Consider the following 19,691-nt stretch of genomic DNA (forward strand, 5'->3'; position numbering starts at 1 on the left):
AAATCTTAAAAAAAAAAAAATACAGAATAATGCTACATGTAAAGTCACTGTGGAAGGTGCTTTGAAGACTACAAAGATGAATGAGACATGGTCCTTACTCTTCAGGAGCTTGCAGTCCAGGGAAAAATAAGTCATAAGACATGCCTACAAGAAACTGACATAGACAATAAAGTGGGCACAAAGAACTGCTGATGGTTCTCAGAAACAGTAATTTCTATTTGAGGATGTTAGAAGTAGAGAGACCATTGAGGAGACTAGTTTAATAGTTCAGCCAAAAGATTATCAGTGCTTGAACTAGAAGAGAGGCAATGAGGACTGAGAGGGAGAAAAGGATAGTAGAGCCATTGCAGAAGCAGAAATTGCTGATTAGATACGGAGAGTGAGGAGACAGAAATACAGAACGAAGTCAAAGTTTACTTGATCAGCCAAGTGCATGGTGGAGCCTTTCACGCTGATAAGAATTCAAGAGGAAGAGCAATTTGACAGATTAGAAGGCAGAAGTCAGCACGCTCATTCCATCGCCCTCTCTCTAGACTTCCTCCCTGTGGCCTGTAGTTGAGTGGTGGCCATATTCCTATGCCTAAGGGTCAATTCTGTCAGCCTACGGAGGTAATAGCGTCCAAATGGTGCTAGCCCCTAGGAGCTTTACAACTTGTTGACTGTAATTCAGCCCACATCTTCCTATACCCCTTCATTAACTCTCCTCAGTAACCCTGTTTGGTACTCCTTTCTGTCAGGACCTTAAACACATTGTATTTGTGTATTTTTAAGTAAAGTGTGCATACTGAGTGTGTGTGTGTGTGTGTATGTATGTGTATGTGTGTATATATATATATATATATATAATTATATGCCTGTATATAGGAAACAGCTACAAAGACACACCAAACTGTTAGCAACAGTTAACCACCTGGTAATGGGGATGCAATAGGGGAGGGACAAAGGAAAAGAAAAAAGACACCTTTATTTTATATTCTATATCATTTGAGTTACTTAAAACAGTAAGTTTGTATACTTTTAAAATAATAGAGTTTTAAAAGTAGATCAAGAGCATCAATCAGCCTAATACAAGAAGTTCAGTAAACTCACTGAAAGGATGAAACCTCCCTAAGAAACAGTCAACAAAATTAGAGAAAAACCCTAAACTTAAATAAAAGTTTAATGATAAATACATATTGAAAGATGATGAAATTCTTGTATGATGGCAGCATCCAAGGACTCTCTCCATTCTCATGGCTCCCAGCCCTTCCCTCCAGGCTGCTGGGGTAACTTGAGACCCACTAAGCCAGCAGACTCCTCCACTGAGCGCTCACCCTTGCCATGAAATTCCTGATGAAGGGCCACGTGTTCTCGAATGCTGCGTAGGAGGCAGAGATAGGTGGCAGCTTGGAAATGAAGCTCATGTTGGGCTCTGCACAGCTTCTCACTGGTAACCTAGAAAACAGCAAGGGCACATACTTTATTAGCAGCCCAGCTAAGCTACAGGGCCACACAGATTTCATAAGCATTCTCTAGAATGAAAGTAAACTGTACAGAGGAAATATAAATATGTATATGTATATACTAATTACATACGTAGAGGCACCCTGTAGTTGGTGGTGATTGGGAAAGCTGACCTCCAATTAATTGAAGAGGAATTGCACAAGGAGTATCCCTGAAGAGTTTCATTGAGTGTCCTCAGATTTTAATCCCAAAAAAAAAAGTCATTTCAACTCCCTTGTCTTGCAAATGTTTTACAAATGAGGAAACCAAAGCCCAGAGAGGCTTTAGTGGTTGGTTACTGACAGAGATGAGGAACTATAATCATTAATGTCGCCTAAGGAATAAAATCTAGAACTTTCTCCCCTTCAAACAAATGAAAGTCTGCTTTTTATATTTCTGACTTTGGTTAATGTTGTATATGTCTTTCAATGAAAAGTAAAACCATTTTGTCTGAAAAATAATAGCTTTGTCCTCAACAGTAACAAAATGAAGGTTTTATATATAAAAGTAATATGCATATATTAATATTACTTAATTATACTTGCTTTCAATGTACTTATCCATCTGAAAAATCCAGAGTCTGATGACTATAAGTAGCTGGAAACTATCCATTCAGAAGTCCCCAATGACTCCAAACCTTGTTTTCTCTTCATCATAATTTCCAGATTTAGTACACTGTCCTTTACTTGACTAGTTTTGTGTTCTGAGGTTGTGAGCAGAGAGCAGAAAAGGTGAAACCGAGATGTGTGCATGCTTCAAGTGACTTAAGGAGCCCTGTGTATATCTAACTGCAGATTAATCTCTGGGCACCAGGGCCTATGCAAACCCCTTTCTTTCACCTTTCTTTATTTCAATATGTAGGGTTAGAATCTGAAAACTAGAAAGTGTGGTTTAAGATCTGAAGATCACACACACACAAAGATGTGCAGATCACATAGTAAAAATGGCACTCAAACTGCTCAAAAAAAGAATTCATCTGCTTGGGGCACCTGGGTGGCTCAGTCGTTAAGCGTCTGCCTTCAGCTCAGGTCATGATCCCAGGGTCCTGGGATCGAGCCCCACATCGGGCTCCCTGCTCAGCGGGAAGCCTGCTTCTCCCTCTCCCACTCTCCCTGCTTGTGTTCCCTCTCTCGCTGTGTCTCTCTCTGTCAAATAAATAAAATCTTAAAAAAAAAAAAAAGAATTCATCTGCTTTAATCATTTAACTTTTTATAATTAAAAATTTATGAGCAACCAACACCAATGTCAAACAACAAATGGTAATATCCATGTCTATTATATAAGCCCAATTGATAGGATTTGAAACAGGAATTCTACTTTAGTGTAGGACAGGAGAATATGGATCTTGATTCAGCTGAGCCTGAATCATGAGTCAGGAGAGAAGGGTCAACAATATACACAGTAAATGAATAACTAGAGACCAAAAGAGATCAAATGAAAAAGAAAACTCAGGGCGCCTAGGTGGCTCAGTCGGTTAAGTATCCGACTCTTGGTTTCAGCTCAGGTCATGATCTCAGGGTCCTGGGATAGAGTGCCACTCTGTGCGGAGTCGGCTTGAGATCTCTTCCTCTCCCTCTGCCCCTCCTGCTCGTGCCGTGTCTCTTTCTCTCAAATAAATAAATCTTAAAAAAAAAAGGGTAAAAGAAAACTGTATTTTCTCTAAGGAGAAAGCAGAGGTTCCTCCCTAAATGAACCCCTTCAGTTTAAGAAAAGATAAAGAGGGGCACCTGGGTGGCTCAGTCGTTGAGCATCTGCCTACGGCTCAGGTCATGATCCCAGGGTCCTGGGATCGAGCCCTCCATCGGGCTCCCCGCTCAGTGGGAAGCCTGCTTCTCCCTCTCCCACTCCTCCTGCTTGTGTTCCCTCTCTCACTGTCTCTGTCAAAAAATAAAATCTTAAAAAGATAAAGAAAATGGGCATAGATGGTTACTGAGTTAGCTCTGCGCCAGCAGAAACAGAAAGCCTTCCCCATAGCCTCATATGCATTCTACAGAATGGTGTTTCTGGAATTTGTAGCATGAATTTCAAATGTATTTCCAAGGAATTTGAGAGCCATTACCAAGCCTCTCTCAAGGGCAATAATATTGCCTCCATAAGGTACAACTATAATCCTGTCACCTTAAAAATCTTAGAATGAAGGTGCCTGGGTGGCTCAGTCAGTTAAGCATCTGCTTCAGCTCAGGTCATAATCCCAGGATCCTGGGATCAAGTCCTGCATTGGGCTGCCTGCTCGGGGTGGGGGGGGGGGGGGTGTGTCTGCTTCTCCCTCTCTCTCTGCCCCACGCCTGACCCTTGACTTTCCTCCTGAAATCCCACTACTTCTTTATACGAGGATCACCTATTGTTTATTCTCTTAGCACTTATTCTAAGTGCTTTGCTGTATGGCTCCTCAGTTGGACTGCAAGCTTCCTAAAAGACAGGACTCAGGTGCATCTTATCCATAATTTTAGCCAAGTTCCTAAAAGTCCCTAACATTTTGGCCTTTTAAAATTTTTTGAATTTTGGAGGCGACTGGGTGGCTCAGTCCATTAGGCATTAGACTCTTGGTTTTTCACCTCAGGTCATGATCTCGGGGTCCTAGGATCAAGCCTGGTGGCGGCTCCACATTTAGCATGGAGTCCATTGAGATTCTTGCCCTCTCCCTCTTCCTCTGCCCCTTGCCCACTCTCTCTCTAATAAATAAATCTTAAGAAAAAAGAAAATTTTTGAATTTCAGCCCCATGTTGGGCATAGAGTTTACTCAATAAAATACATAAATTTAAAAATTTTGAATTTTAGGGGCGCCTGGGTGGCTCAGTCGTTAAGCGTCTGCCTTCGGCTCAGGTCACGATCCCAGGGTCCTGGGATCGAGCCCCACATCGGGCTCTCTGCTCCGCGGGAAGCCTGCTTCTCCCTCTCCCACTCCCCCTGCTTGTGTTCGTTCCCTCTCTCGCTGTGGGTCTCTCTCTGTCAAATAAATAAATAAAATCTTAAAAAAAATTTTTTTTGAATTTTAGTTCTAAAATATTACACTCCAACTTCCATGGCTCAAAGATTCAACAAGATGCTGGTTCTTTTTCCCACATTGCTCAAAAGACAGTAAGCTTCCTACCCTACAGCCCAAAGTGACTCTCCAACGTGTATTTCAGAGATTGCTTTCAAATTCCTTCGAAGCCCGATCCGTAACTCCAAAGGCAACAATTAAATGGAAGACCCCTATCTGGGAACTGAGGTTCCAGTTGTTCCTATACAAGTACTCGCACAGGTCAGTGTCCCTGAGCCTCAGTTGCCCCACTTGAAAAATAAAACCGCTTCCACCTGCTCTTGCCTAAGGGGAATATGGAGTGTGGATTTCGCATAAGAATTTCCCAAGGATGGCCTCCCATATGTTCAAATTTATCTGCTACATAAGGAAAAAATGTATCTGGTCAGATATCACGTTAATGTTGTGACAGCACAATCTCATTACAGGTTTCTAGTTCAGCTCTACAAGGCACCATTTCCTTAAGTGGGGTATGAGATACAACATAAGTAAAAGTAAAACACAGTTCCTGCCAAGTTCTTAATATTCCTCATTACAGTTCTCTTTTCTGCCTCAAAAATTGGTTTTCAGAGTAACTACTAGAGGAAGGGCGAAGAGAATGGTGGACAGATGCTGTAGATAGTAACTCTACACTCTCCATCAAGTGTATCTCTTACTTTCCCCCATCTCCTCGATTTCACTCTGATCTTTCTCCTCCGCACCTGCAAAAGACCAGCCAATGAAATCCTCGGGACGACTCCATCCCACGACAACTTTGCTGTCCTGCTCCTTAGTTCCTGGGCTTGAGCCACAGACCAGGGCCTAGGGCCTGGATTTGTTTGGCCAGAACCAGGGCTGGGCGGGAGGGTCGGTTACAGAAATGCAGGCGCTGAGGCCCAACGCTCCCTACCCCTGCCCAGATCCCACCCCCTCCCCCTCCCCGTGGAAGGGACGCTGCAGCACCGGACTCGGGCTTCCGTACCCGATGTGCACGGAAAGCCTTCACGAGGTACCGATAGGCCGCGGTGTCACGATAGGGTCGGCCCATGGCCTCGTTCATGTAGCGCAATTCCCGTAGAAGGCCTCGTAAAGTGCGCGCCGGGGACCCTAGGGCCGCCATTTTCCCGTCCTCGGAGCGTGGTGCCCAATGGCGCCCTACGCCCCTCCAACTCCCTCCCCTCCCCCCGAGCCCAGCCGCTAAATGGTACGATCGGACCCAGACTGCTACGTCCCCCCATCGAACGCAGAACAGTGGAATATCTCACTTCCCGTCTCTGCGGAGCCTTACTAATCAAACACCGAGAGGCACCCTAAGGAGTTAAGAGAGAAGCAAACGAAAGCCGAGTGTAACTGACTCACCAGGTCCTCGAGAAAGTCTGAGAAAGGCTGGGCTAAGGGAGAGGTTCTTTGCTGACTGCGTCATTTAAAACGTCATTAGCTGACCGCTGAGTCTCGAGAATAAGTGCGCCTGGCGGGAGTAGGTGTTGATTTGAAACAGAACACTAAAGATATGTTTTGGTATCTAGAGGGGATAGCAGAATTCAAAGTACTGACTTCCCAGAAATCTGACGGCAGTGTACGACTCGGAAGAAGGAAATGGTGTATTCTTATTCTCTCAAACTGTAGCCCATCACCTAGGAATACCACACATATCCTTCCCATTTTTTAAAAAAAAGTAAAATTAAGTTAGCATATTTCGGTGTAGTTCTTTAAGAACGGCAAAGTCATTTTCAATGCAAAAACCTAATCACCCCAGATGGGACTCGAACCCACAATCCCTGGCTTAGGAGGCCAATGCCTTATCCATTAGGCCACTGGGGCTTCTGTGAGCGAGGCCCTCCAGCAACGTATTCAATTTTTTTTCCTCTTTGGTACGTCATCGTCACTTAAATCCCCTTTTAACCTATCCTGAGAAACCACATCTAGTACCAATATGAGGGGTGAGGCATGCTGGGAGTTGTAGTTCAGAGAACAAGACTCCGCGTTCCTGCTCCAAAGTCTTTACCCTCGAAACAGCACCGATGCGCCGGACGGAGAACGGGCGCGCGCACGGTTTTGCGTACGCGTTTGCCTGCCCGGTAGCCTCCGCGCCTGCGCAAAGGTGGGCGTGCGATGTCGCCGAGCGGAGGGCGCTGGGTACACTGGCCGAATCTCGGAGACTCGCCCTCTGAGCTTCTGAGGTGTCGGATTTTTACCGGAAACAGCCGGCCCCTTCCGGTGTAGCGGCTTTCCGGATTTAGCTTGCCTCCTGCCCGCCGTTAGGTGGCGTCCTCATCGGTCATTTTCTGTTTCCGGTTGGAGCGCTGAGGCCATTTCCGCAGAGCCATTGGCGAGTTAGGGGCGTGTACGTTATGTTCGGAATTGCCGGGTCGGAGATAAACGTGGGACAGCGGGAATTTATAAATTCACTAGGAATTAGTTAATTAGAAATAATTAGAAGCTCTTTTTCTGGTTCTCTTCCTAATTGTGCAACTTGGATAAGTCACTTCTGAGTATCAGCGACCTTAACTCCTCGTTTAAAATCTCGCAGTGGCTCCCCCTTGCCCCTGAGACTACGGGACCCTTGCCTGTATCTCTCCTCGTTTCCGCACACCCTCTGCTCCAGGTGTCCCAGCTTCTCTCATGTCTTCTCCACTCTGTTAATTCCCTCCGCCTGAGGTTTAACCTTGTGTTAATATTGCTATTTACCTTTTGGGCTTCCAGTTTCCTCGGGAAGTCTAGGTCAGACACTGCCCTAGGCCTTTGTGGGCAATATGGTAAAGTTAAAATGATTCATTTCACCTCTGAGCTCCTCGAGGTCCTCTAGATTACATGTTAATCTTACCTTTTACAAGTAGGTTACCTGTGTCTCCACTCCACCATCTTCCCCATGAGCCAGGATGCAACTGCTCAGACTCCTGAAGTCCCACTTTTTTTTCCTTTTCAAAGATTTTATTCATTCATTTGCGAGAGATGGTGGAGGGAAGGGGCAGAGGAAGAGGGAGAAGCAGGCTCCCCGCTGAGCGCGGAGCCCCATGGGGGACTCAATCCCAGGACCCTGAGGTCATGACCCGAGCCTAAGGCAGATACTCAACCGACTGAGCCAGCCAGGCGCCCCTGAATTCCCACTTTTAGCAGCTCCTTCCTCCTGGGTCCCTGTCAGGGTCCCCCAGCTCTAGCTGTGGCCAACTTCAGGGTAACGGTTCATAGTCTGGCTGGAATCCTGACACTTCCAGAATCGACATTAGAGGAAACCAGACTAGAATGACTTAATGTGAATGAATTAATCTCTCCCTGTGACATTCATAAAATACTGATCAACCTCTAATTCACAAGTATCTGATTTTAAAAGACACATCTACAGTAGTGGTTGGGGAGAATGTTATCAGTTATTCTCTTCTTAATATTGTTAACGAGAAAACCGCAGGCTGAAAATGGCCTCACTTAGGTTAAGACCCCAAGTCAGTAAACCAAGAATTAACACCTAACCTGACTGCAGTTAGAACCCCCTAGAAGTGGAACCTATAACCAGTCACTAGGGAAATTTCCTGGTCAGCACTAGGAAATTGATAGACTCCTTCCGTTTTTCCTTCCGTTCCCCTCAGGAAGGCGGCATTGCTTGAAACAATGGATTCTTAGCTAATAATTTCCTTTTTTCAACGATTTCTACCTTTAAAAAGCCTTTCCTTTTCTGTAGCCCTTTGGAGCTCCCCTATACTCGCTGGATGGGATGCTACCTGATTCATGCCTTGATTAATAAAGCCCATTAGATCTTTCAAATTTAGCTGAATTTTTGTTGTTTAACAATATAAATTTGTTTAACCAGCTTTCTAAGATGTAGCAAATTTAAGCCAGCTCTGAGGAAGTAGGAGAATTTATTGGAAATGGGTCTTCGATAACTTGGTATGTTGTGGTATGGAGTAATAAGTAATTCTGAATTCCTTTTTACTGAATGGCCAAGAGACTCTCTTGTTCTGCTCTAAGCCATTCTCACACTAAGAAAGAGTAAATAATCATGAAATGTTAGCTGTATGTAGCCACTAGCCTCCAAAGATGGCCTTCCAACAGTCTTCTCTTTGTATACGTACGTTGCTACTTACATCAAGAGCTGAAGCTCATTTCCCATCCCACCCGCCCCTCCCCCTCTTGAATCTGAGCTGGCCTTGTGACTAGTTTGACCGATAGAATATAGCAGAAGTGACATTCTAGGCCATCCATAGAAGACCAGGCCTTAAAACTGGCAACTTTCACTTCCTGCGTCTTACCGAGCTACCATGCTGTGAAATCCCCAAGGCCTATGGAGGACTACTGAGCTAGCCCCCACGTGAGCTCTCCGCTGACAGCACCAGTTGCCAGCCTTGGGAGTAAACCATCTTGAATGTCCCAATCCGGCGGCACTTCCAGAAGACCACAGTCTCTGCCAACGTCAGACGGAGCAGAGAATTGCTCAGCTAAACCCAGTTTACGCAAAGAATCATTAAAGATGATAAGATGGCTATTGTTTGGGAATAATTCCACGCAATTCTGGAATTACTCTGCAACAACAAAACAGCAAATCAGTCTGAAAAAGTTCGTGGGTGACAATTTAGCCAAATTTCTCAATTTTGCAGCTTTAGAAAATCTTTAGGTTCCTAGTTGCAAGGCTAGAAACTCAAAACCCTACAGCAGAGACCAGGCAGGTAATACAAGAGTAAACGGGCCAGGTGGGCTCCTACCTGCTGCAAAGGAGCTAGCTGCTTTTCAGCTCAATCTCAATGTTGCGAAGTAAGAATGTATTGCCAGTGTTGCCCGAGCCGCTGACTTTTCAATAGTTATAAATCCAGCATTTTTAAGAAATGCCCAAACTTTTTTTTTTTTTTTTAAGATTTTATTTATTTATTTGACAGAGAGAGACAGCGAGAGAGGGAACACAAGCAGGGGGAGTGGGAGAGGGAGAAGCAGGCTTCCCACCGAGCAGGGAGCCCGATGCGGGGCTTGATCCCAGGACCCTGGGATCATGACCTGAGCCGAAGGCAGCCGCTTAACCGACTGAGCCACCCAGGCGCCCCAGAAATGCCCTAACTTTTAAATGTTAGCAATCAAGTTAAAAGCAGTTTCTCAAACAAACCCCTTCTGTTGGCCTTATATTAACCTAGGATTGCAAATGTGTGAACGATGATGTCCCAGAGCACTTTACAGGCTGGGCCGTGTTCCTATGTTTTTGGTCAAGGGTGGCTAGGAAAGCAACTATTTGATCACTCAGTGAATTTTTATTGAGCATCTGCCATGAGTCAAGCACTCTTCCAGATGCTAGGGAAGCAAAAGCAAGCAGAATACGTAAAACTTCTATACTCATGAAGTTTCCATTCTAGAAAGACAGACAGTAATCAAATCAAACATCAAATTTATCAACCGGTGGTGAGTGCTATGGAGAAAAGTAAAGCTGGGGGCAGTGGATTGCAACCTGCTGCTTAATATATGTTCAGCGATGTCCTTAATGATTTGGTGACATTTTGAGCAGAGATCCAGCTGATGTGAGGGATCCAGCATCTTGAGCTTGGGTGTGTGTGCATGTGTCAGGGTGGGACAGTGCCCGTACTTTTAAGTAGAGAGACCCAACCTCCATTCTCCAACCATCATGAGGCCACCATTCTGTCCTTCAGGCTCTGTGAGGGACGAGGAGGAGTTTTGGGACAAGTTTTCTATGCCCAGTGAAACTGCAGGAACAGACCCAGAGGGTTCAGTCTTAACTCTGCAACTACAGCAGTGACTTGGCTACCTGGCCAGTCACATGGGAATCTGGGGGAGTTTTTGGTGGGAGAGAGCCAGGACTAATGAAAGAGGGTGTATCTGGGAGAATATACATGCATAGGCACTGGTTTCCATCAGTTGTGATACTATAGATGTGTGTCCGAAAGCGGTGATTTCTCATTTTTTAATGAGGGTAATTTTATTATTTACTTATTTAAACTCTACACCCAACATGGGGCTTGAGCTCACTGACTGAGCCAGCCAGGTGCCCCTCTAAACTTTTTTGATTGTGTGTCCATAGCGGTAAAAATCTTATGCCTCCCCCATAAGTGTTTGCATTTTTTTTTTAAGATTTTTATTTATTCATTTGTCAGAGAGAGCGCACAAGCAGGGGGAGCAGCAGAGGGAGAGGGAGAAGCAGGCTCCCCACCGAGCAAGGAGCCCGACGTGGGACTCCATCCCAGGACCCTGGGATCATGACCCGAGCCGAAGGCAGACCCCCAACGACTGAGCCACCCAGCCGTCCCTGCATTTATTTTTAAACTATATTCATGTACTACTGAATCAATGTAGTACATACGTTAAAAAAATGCACAAAATAGAATTAAAAGGCTGTTTTTAAAAACAAAACATACAATATTTGGAAAATATCTTTATTTTATTCACTAACGGTAAAAAAAAAAGTCCTAATTTCTCTCAGTAAAGAAAGATTGTTGTTTATTTTATTGAAAACAATGTAATTCAGTACGTTTCAGTATTTTGAAAATGTTGGTTTAACACATTATTTTGGGCAACAGAATCACATAGTGATAAATATTTCTAAAGACCGATTTTCAAATTTCTCTCTTCATAGCATGAGTTTCTTTTAAAAAGGGCAGTTAATGTTTCATTTGTAGCTTTAAAAAATTACTCTTAACTTAAAAGGGACCCATTAAGCATGTTCATTTCTTTCACAATACCAGCTAGGTAGGTGCTGTGACCCTCAGGGGTCAGTCAGCAAAAGAGAACCCACTGCATGCCTTCCAAGCAAACAGGGCACTGAGATGCTTAGGGCACGTTTAGAAGGACTGGAGGAGTTTGGGGAAGTTGCCACCACGTTTCAGCAGTTCTAAGCAGTTACTAGGAGGTTGGAGCTGTCACCCAGGTCAGAAAAATGCAGGGAACCCCCACTGCTGATCAGTGCTGCGCCAAGGACCGAGGTGGGGGGCTCACAGATCACCTAGAGCCTAGGGCAGAACTTGAAGTCTACTGTGACCTACCCATTTTGGTAGGTGCTGCCAGAGAAACAAATAATACCACTTTTCCCTCCCACCTACAAAATCTCACATGCATACACTGGCAGAAAGAAAGCGCACCCAGAACCTTGAAGGCAAAGGAGTTTGGGAGATGTCGTTTCCAGAATTCCGGTCCCTGTACCACGGAGAGATAGAGTAGCTCAGATGGCTGTGGGAATGAACGCTGGCTGACAAAGACCAGACTGTGGACCCCACAGCAGCATCCTAACCTCCTGATAGCCTCTCGTCATCACAGAAAAGGAGAGCAATTAAGAAACACTTGCCTCTTTTGTAAAAGAAAAATAGCCATTAATTTTTAAGTTTGACAACTCTTGTAAATACTTTGCAACAAGATAATTGCTCCCTCTCTTGGTTGTTTACAGGATTTTCATGGCTACTTTGCATTACGTAGTAGTTCCTTCTATAAAGGTATTACTCTTAATCAAATTAATGTAACCGACAACCTCCTATAGCGTATAAACTACAGTACATTATGATACTCGGAAGGAAATGTGACTAGTAACAAGCAAGCTGACTTGCTAGATGCAGGCAGAGAGCAACAATTTATTCCTTTCGGCTCGGCTGGAGAACCTCCTGGCTGAATTCTTCCTCGCCAGCATGAAATTGTGGGTGGTTCACACAGCTATTCCAAGAGAGAGCAGGACGATTAGCCTTTTATCTTTGGTTTTTAAAAAAGTCCAATCCGTGTCTCTTTTCCTGGGCGCTGACAAGTCCCCTCCAGTCATCTATTACAACTTCAAATGCCAGTTAATTTCACACTTCTCCCCTTCCCCAGCCTGGCGATCGGAGGGAGAATGGGGGTCATGGTCAGCGTCATTCGGAATTCTCACACACTCCCTCTTCCCAGCGGCTGCAGTTCTGGGCCTGCTGTCCTTACTCGGGCAGAGGGGTGATCTGGTGCTGGTGTCCTCTGGGAGGGGCAGATTCCAGGGTTGCTTTCTCATGGGCTCTCAAGACTCTGTCCATCTTGGGGATCTCTCACCCGAAGTTCCCCTGTAGGTCGTGCCTTCTCTAGTTCCTTAGGATTCCTACCCCAGCCTCCCTGCCACTGAGGTCATCTCAACCCTCCAGAGATTTCCTTCAGCTGGATGCCTTCTTAAAATGACCAAACCTGGCTCCCTTTCTTGAGAACCACATGAGGCCCACAGAACTCAGGAGCTTTGGGCATGCAAGCCATTCCGAACGCAGCCTTCTCTCCTCTTCTGTCTTCTCAAGGAGCTAGCCGCCCGACAGTGTGTCTGTAGGTTTTTAGGAGGGAGCCAGACACCGGTCCCCGTGTCCCTCAAACTCCACAGGATGTGTCAGGCTCTTCCAATGGTCCTCTTGAAGTGCCCCCTCCTCTGGCATGAGGCAGAGAGGAAGCGCCCCCACCCTCTCCTGCTTGGGAAGACGGGGAAACATCCAGCATCCTGCCAACTACGTCCACAGAAATCCTCTCACATTCTGTGACCTCGCCGGGGCCGGATGCCAAGCTCATCCTTCCCAGCATCGAGCTAGTGCGCCCCAGGATCCATCTCACAATCTCTCAGCCTGCACCTCAGAGGCGACCAGCTCCTCCTCCCTTTAGAACGAGGACAGACTTGGCGCCTATTGTTTGGTTCTCAGCCTTTGGGGTTTCTGGTGAAACTGACACAGAAAGAGTCCTATTTTAGTAAATGAAGTTACCACTGTCAACCCCTCCTCCTCATGGAACACCTGTCCTTTCATCAGGACACCCTGGTGCACTGCAGATGACAAGCAGTCCTCTGACTTATGAGCCGGACTGTGGATGTACAGTTAATATAGAATTGAATACTAAATAGCATATGTATTATAATTTTATATTAAATATTAATATGTACATATTATGTATTTACATATAAACTATTTTATACAAAATATATATAGGACTTTTGTTTTTGACATTATGAAAGATGAGATGTGCAGAGAAAGAGAGATGTGCAATATAAAACACCATAAGCGCTGGGTGGGATTTTAACAAACACACAAAAAACCACTTTTTCAAAGCATGACAGAGCTGACAGTAAAAGAGCCAGAATAGCCAGAGGTGACAAAGGAGGAGGAATAGGAAAGTGAGCACTGACAGCAACATTCGCCCTGAAGAGATATGTCGATCCCTGGTGGCCTAGAGTCTGGATTTCAATTTGCCGTAGGCCGTCAGAAGGAAAGAAAGCCTCAGATCTGCATGGGGGGAGGACAGATCAAAAACTCTTACAAAATTGGGGCACCTGGGTGGCTCAGTCGGTTAAGCGTTTGGCTCAGGTCATGATCCCAGGGTCCTGGGATCGAGTCCCTCATTGGGCTCCCTGCTCAGTGGGGAGCCTGCCCCTCCCCTAACCCCTCCCCCTGCTCCTGCTCTCTCTCTCAAATAAATAAATAAAATCTTTTTAAAAAATTATTAAAAAACTCTTACAAAATGATGGAACCCCCAAAATTGACCTCATTGGTGGGAATGAAAAAAATATCCCTGACCTCACTAAGAAGAGAATTTCCCGTTTTTGTTTTTTTTTTTTCTTTTTAAGATTTTATCTTTTAAAAAATCTCTCCACCCACCCAACATCTCGAACTCACAACCCTGAGATTGAGAGTCACATGCTCTACCGACTGAGCCAGCCAGGCGCCCCAAGACCTTTCTGTTTTAATCTCAGCTCAGGGTGGGATAGCATGGTGGAGAACCTTCTGTGAGAGTTCCTAACCACCAGCAGTAACCAGTCACATGCATTTGTGGTTGAAATTCATCCTGTCTCTGAGGCCCTGAAATCCTTAAACTAACATTTAGTTTGACGTGGTCGTGGGTTGATAATGTTCCTAAGGAGCCTGGAAAAAGCTAACTCAAATACTCTTTAGAGGGACATACTTTAAATCTAGGCCTCAAAGAATGCCCATAGCTGAAGTTACAAAGTGCAGAGATATATAATAAAAAAAAAATCACCGAACATACAGAAATAAGCCACTCTGAGCAAGTTAGCAGAAAACAATAACCACAAGACTAGAGCCACAGTTTGGGTCAAGATCTGACTCTGGTGCCTGGGACTTGGCTCTGGGACATGCCCTCTGAGGCTCCCAGCCTGGTTCTTAAAAACACATTCTAGGGCCCCACCTTGGCCTCTCCCCTTAGTAGACATCCCCAGCTAAGAAAGCTGTTTATAAACCCTGGAAAAAACAAGCTCACAAGTGAAAATAATCAGATACTTGAGGAGCGGAGTCACACCAAAAGAGACAATAACTGGAACAAACTGTACTAGATAAACCAGAATGGAACAAGGCAAATCAGGAACTTAAAATAAGCATAATAAAGATCTTTCCCAAGATAGGAGGACAATTTTAACAAATAAGCAGCTATAAAGAACCAAATGGAAATACTGGGTACGATATATGTAATAGTGAATAAACCCAATAGATTAGATATAAACAAGAATGGCTACATAGCTGAAAAATGAATAATGATCCAGATCAGCTCAAGGAATTTTCCCAGAAGGTACTGGAAAGAGATGGAGAATATGAAAGAACATTTAAGAGATGATGATGATGATGATGATGGTGATGATAATGTAAATATCTGTATAATATGTGTCCCAGAAAGAGAGAAAATGGATTTAGGAAAGAGAATATTTACAGAAATCATAAGAACTTAAAAAATTAAAGATAAAAAAGATTCCATTACATAGGTCTCATGGAGCACCAAACAGAATAAATATGGCAAAACAAAACTTTGACACATTATAGTGAAATTTAAGAACATCAAAGGCAAAAACAAAATTCTAAAAGCTAGAGAGAAGGAGCAGTTAGTCCACAAAAGAATAAGAATTTGATTGACATTAGTTTTTCTAACAAACACTGGAGACAAAAAAGCAATCAAGCCATATCTTCTAAGTGATGAAGGAAAATAACTTAGAATATTATATCCAGCTAAACTATTCTATAAATGTGAGGATGTAAAAATGATAAGTTCAGACTTGCAAGGCCTTAGAAAGGTTACAGCACAAAGTCTCTTTGGAAACTCTCCTTGAAGAAGTACTTTTACACTTAGTATACTTAGTATCTACTATAATTATACTAATATACTAAGTACTTAGTAAGCACATGAAAAGATACTCAACACCATGAGTCATTAGGGAAATGCAAATTAAAAGGATGAGTATCACTTTATACCTACTGCAATAGCTCTCATCAAAAAATGGAAAATAACAAGTGTTCGCAAGGACGCAGAGAAATTTAAGCTCTTCTATATTGCTAGCAGAAAGGCAAAATGTTTCAGCTACTGTGGGAAACAGTTTCGTGGTTCCTCAAAAAGTTGAACAGAGAGTTTCCATATGACCCAGCAGTTCCACACCTAGGTACATACCTAAGAGAAGTGAAAACATACATCCACACAAAAACTTGTACAGTAGTCCCCCTGATCTGCAATTTCGGTTACCCATGGTCAGCCATGGTCTGGAAGCAGATGATCTCCCTTTTGGCATGGTCAGAAGGTGGGTAGTAGCCTAACGCTACATTATAACGCCTGTGTCATTCACCTCACTTCATCTCATCATGTAGGCATTTTATTGTTTCATATCATCACAAGAAGGGTGAGTACAATATAGTATTTTTGAGAGAAAGAGACCACATTCACATAACTTCTATTACAGTATATTGTTATAATTGTTCTATTTTATTATTAGTTATTATTGATAATCTCTTATTGTGCCTAATTTATAAATTAACCTTTATCATCGGTATGTATGTAGGAAAAAACATATATAGGGTTCAGTACTCTCCATGGTTTCAGGCGTCCCCTGGGGGTCTTGGAACATATGCCACTTGGATAAGGGGGGACTACGGTACAAAAATGTTCATAGCAGCATTATTCATACTATCCAAAATGTGCAAATGGCCTGATAAATGGATAAATAAAAAATGATATATTCATACAGTGGAATATTATTCAGAATATAGATACCTGGGATATCAAACAACATTAGGGCAAAACACATCATAAAGAAAAATGAGCGACATTAAATATTGGTGGAAAAAACTAGATCAAAAAGATATAACCATAATGAACATTTACGTACCCAATAAAATGCATGGCTCCTTGAAAAATTAGTAAGACTGAAGGTTGAATAAGACTGGCAAGACTGAAGAAGAAAAAGGGAGTGATGCATATAAACAAAACCAAGAATGAAAGAGGAAAACAAAGATACATCAAAGATTATAAGAATTATGAATACATTTCTAAGAAATTTTCTGGAGGTGTTGATCATGTTGTTGGTGTTATAGGGAAAGCACCTGATACAATCCAACTCATACTTATGATCAACAGTCCCAGAAAATTAGGAATAGAACTTTTTTAACTTCATAAAAACTATATACCAAAAATCTAGAATAAACACCACACTTAATGGAGAAAATTGAGATAAGGAACAAAGGAACAAAGATGTTGCTTTCACCACTACTGTTTAATACTGTATTAAAGGACCATTTTAATGCTCTAAGATAAGACAAAAGTAAAAGAATTGGGATGGGAGATTATACTGTCATTTTTTTTTTTTTTTTAGTTTATTTATTTACTTATTTGAGCAATCTCTACACCTAATATGGGGCTTGAACTCACAACCCCGAGATCGTACACTCTTCTGACTGAGACAGCAGGCACCCCTGTCATTTTTTGTAGATTATATGATCATCTCCATTGAAAAGCTAATAAAATAATCAAATGAGTTATTTGAATAAGAGAGTTTAGCAAAGTTGTTGAACACAAACTCAACTTTCAGAAATCAGTAGCATTCCTTGATACCAGTAAACACCATTAGAGTATATAATGGATAATAGCATACCATTCATAAAAGCAACAATTGTAAAGTACCCAGAAATCCCTTATAGATAAAATTTAAAACTATAAAGTTAACAGAAGAAAGTGTAGGAGGATATCTTTGTGACCTAGGGGGAGGGAAATATCTCCTAACAAACCCCTCAACACATACATATAGACAAATGGATCAATTTGACTATTAAAAATTAAGATTTTCTGTTCAATATAGGATGTCATTGACAAAGTTAAAAGAGGTTACAGACAAAAATATCAAAAACATCCAAAACTGATAAGAGATTTATTATCTACAACAAAAAGATTAAGTGCAATTGAATAATGAGCAGAGATGAACAGGCAACTTGCAGAAGACTACCCATAGCCTTTCTTGCGGTAATAAGAAATTGGAGGCAATCTAGGTGTCTACCTCCAGAGAAAGAGATATGTAAACTGTGGTCGATATATAGTGTGGAATACTATGCAGCGATAAGCAACACACAGGATGTCCACATAGCAACACAGACAAATCTAAGAAAAGTTAGAAAAGTAGGAAACAGCACGGTTTATAGCCTCAGACCATTTGTATGAATTAAATATGTACACACACGAAATAACACTATTTTAGAAGTATACATGGATGGCAAAGGGCACATATCAAGTGGGCACCTATTAAACACAGGAGACTGGGGACTAAGGAAGGAAGGAGAAACTGAATTTATAATAAAGTGAGGGAATGAGTTCTTGTACTAAGTGATGATGACCACGTGCTATGAATTGAGGCCCCTGATTAATGCATTGCTTTGCATTTGAGGTACGATAAAGCAAAAATAAACTACATACAACACATACATATAGTTTGGAGCTGGAGTGTCCATCTGGCTATGATGGGACAGCCTGAGGTTGTCAGAGGGCTATCTGTGAAATCTGACACTTCGAATGCCAGCGCAGAGACAGGCCTAGATCCTGATGACGTTGAATCACTGGATAAAGCTTCACGTATACCAGGCTTACCTCTATAGACTACTCAGTTATATGAACCAAAAGATTCCCTTTACTGTTTTGTTTAACAGACTTTAGTTTTTAGAGAAGTTTCTCTTTACTTTTTTTTTTTTAAAGATTTTTTTTTTTTTTTTTATCTGAGAGAGAGAATGGGAGACAGAGAGCATGAAAGGGGGAGGATCAGAGGGAGAAGCAGACTCCCCACTGAGCAGGGAGTCCGATGCGGGACTCGATCCGGGGACTCCAGGATCATGACCGAAGGCAGTTGCTTAACCAACTGAGCCACCCAGGCGCCCCTCTCTTTACTTTTTAAGCCAGGGGTTTGACATCTGCGATCAAAGAATTCTGATGTTTATCCACTTCTGTACTTTAAGTATTAAAAAAAGGAAAGATTTTTTTTTTAAAAACAACATGGCTTCACCTCTGTAGTTTGGGAAGTTAGGAGAGCAAGAGGAAGCATGAATTTAAGAAATGAATTTAAGAAAAAAGGCAGAAGAGAGAGAGAATAACATAGCCACCACTAATGAGCTCTTATGTGCTAGGCACTGTGCTAGGTGCTTTCCATATCTAGTCTCTAATTCAGCCGCACCCCCCACCATTGGGTATCACCACTGTAGAAATAAGGAAACAGGCTAAAAGGAGCTAAGCATCTTGTCTAAATTAGTGCCACAGCTTCATAGTAGGGACTTGGGAACCCATCTGTCTGATGTCAGCCTGTTCTCTTTCATGCTATACCACCTACTAGAAAAAAAGAGAGTGGGGAAATGGCAGAGGGACAGACACAGGGACACAGAAGAGGTAAATATACAGACAGAAAAACCAAGCCACGTCAAGGCACACACTGATAGGAGAGAGCATCGTTTTTGAGGTAAAGACCCTCATGACATACCAGAGGATACTGGCATCAGAGGGGGCCATCCTTCAAAAAAGCTCATGATTTCACTTGCCATGTAATTCAACCCGCAGTGTGCCCAGAATCAGCTCTTCTGCTTTGATTTCCAATTTTTCAAAACCCTTTTAAGCAAAAGATTTCTCAAGGATTTCTCAAAGCTTTACTTGGATAAGAAGCAATGTCAAAGATTCCAGACACTGACTTTCACATCTAGTATGTCAGGTCATTATTACCTATGACAGAATGAACTCCTGTCTGCGTGATGTGCATCCACAGGATATTACAGTTGGCCTTGTGATAGTCATCTAAATGCTCATCAATTAAAAACAGATACAATAAATAGTGGTGACACCACAAGTATGGAATACTGTGAGCTGTCAAAAAGAACAGACCCCCATGTACTTATGTGGAATAATCTCCAAGATAACTGAAAAAAAAAAAAAAAAATACCAGTACCGTACAGCAGGGTATGTTTGCTAAATTTATGTTTAAGAGTCAGGGAACTGAAGAAATCAGTAGCAG

At 42.8% G+C, this 19,691-nt stretch overlaps 2 protein-coding genes and 1 non-coding gene across 3 annotated transcripts in view; all 3 read right to left on the reverse strand.

Annotated features, from left to right (window-relative positions):
- Window positions 1-1,141: 1,141 nt before the first annotated feature.
- FMC1 (formation of mitochondrial complex V assembly factor 1 homolog) lies at window positions 1,142-6,273 on the reverse strand. Its single transcript, XM_032401476.1, has 2 exons — window positions 5,466-6,273; window positions 1,142-1,434 (listed from the first exon to the last, which is right to left on the reverse strand). The coding sequence occupies exons 1-2, from the start codon at window positions 5,601-5,603 to the stop codon at window positions 1,231-1,233; spliced, it is 342 nt and encodes a 113-aa protein (XP_032257367.1). The 5' UTR covers window positions 5,604-6,273; the 3' UTR covers window positions 1,142-1,230.
- TRNAR-CCU lies at window positions 6,232-6,304 on the reverse strand. Its single transcript has one exon. It is a non-coding gene; the product is annotated as a tRNA-Arg (tRNA).
- Window positions 6,305-12,753: 6,449 nt separating this feature from the next.
- UBN2 (ubinuclein 2) overlaps window positions 12,754-19,691 on the reverse strand; it is an 84,993-nt gene continuing 78,055 nt past the window's right edge. Inside the window, exon 15 of the mRNA XM_032401479.1 lies at window positions 12,754-13,113. Coding sequence (XP_032257370.1) covers window positions 13,075-13,113 — 39 coding nt within the window. The 3' untranslated portion in view covers window positions 12,754-13,074. The remainder of the gene's footprint in view (window positions 13,114-19,691) is intronic.

The sequence above is a fragment of the Phoca vitulina genome, unplaced genomic scaffold, assembly GCF_004348235.1.
Source record: "Phoca vitulina isolate PV1807 unplaced genomic scaffold, GSC_HSeal_1.0 scaffold4, whole genome shotgun sequence".
Taxonomy (NCBI): Eukaryota; Metazoa; Chordata; class Mammalia; order Carnivora; family Phocidae; genus Phoca; species Phoca vitulina.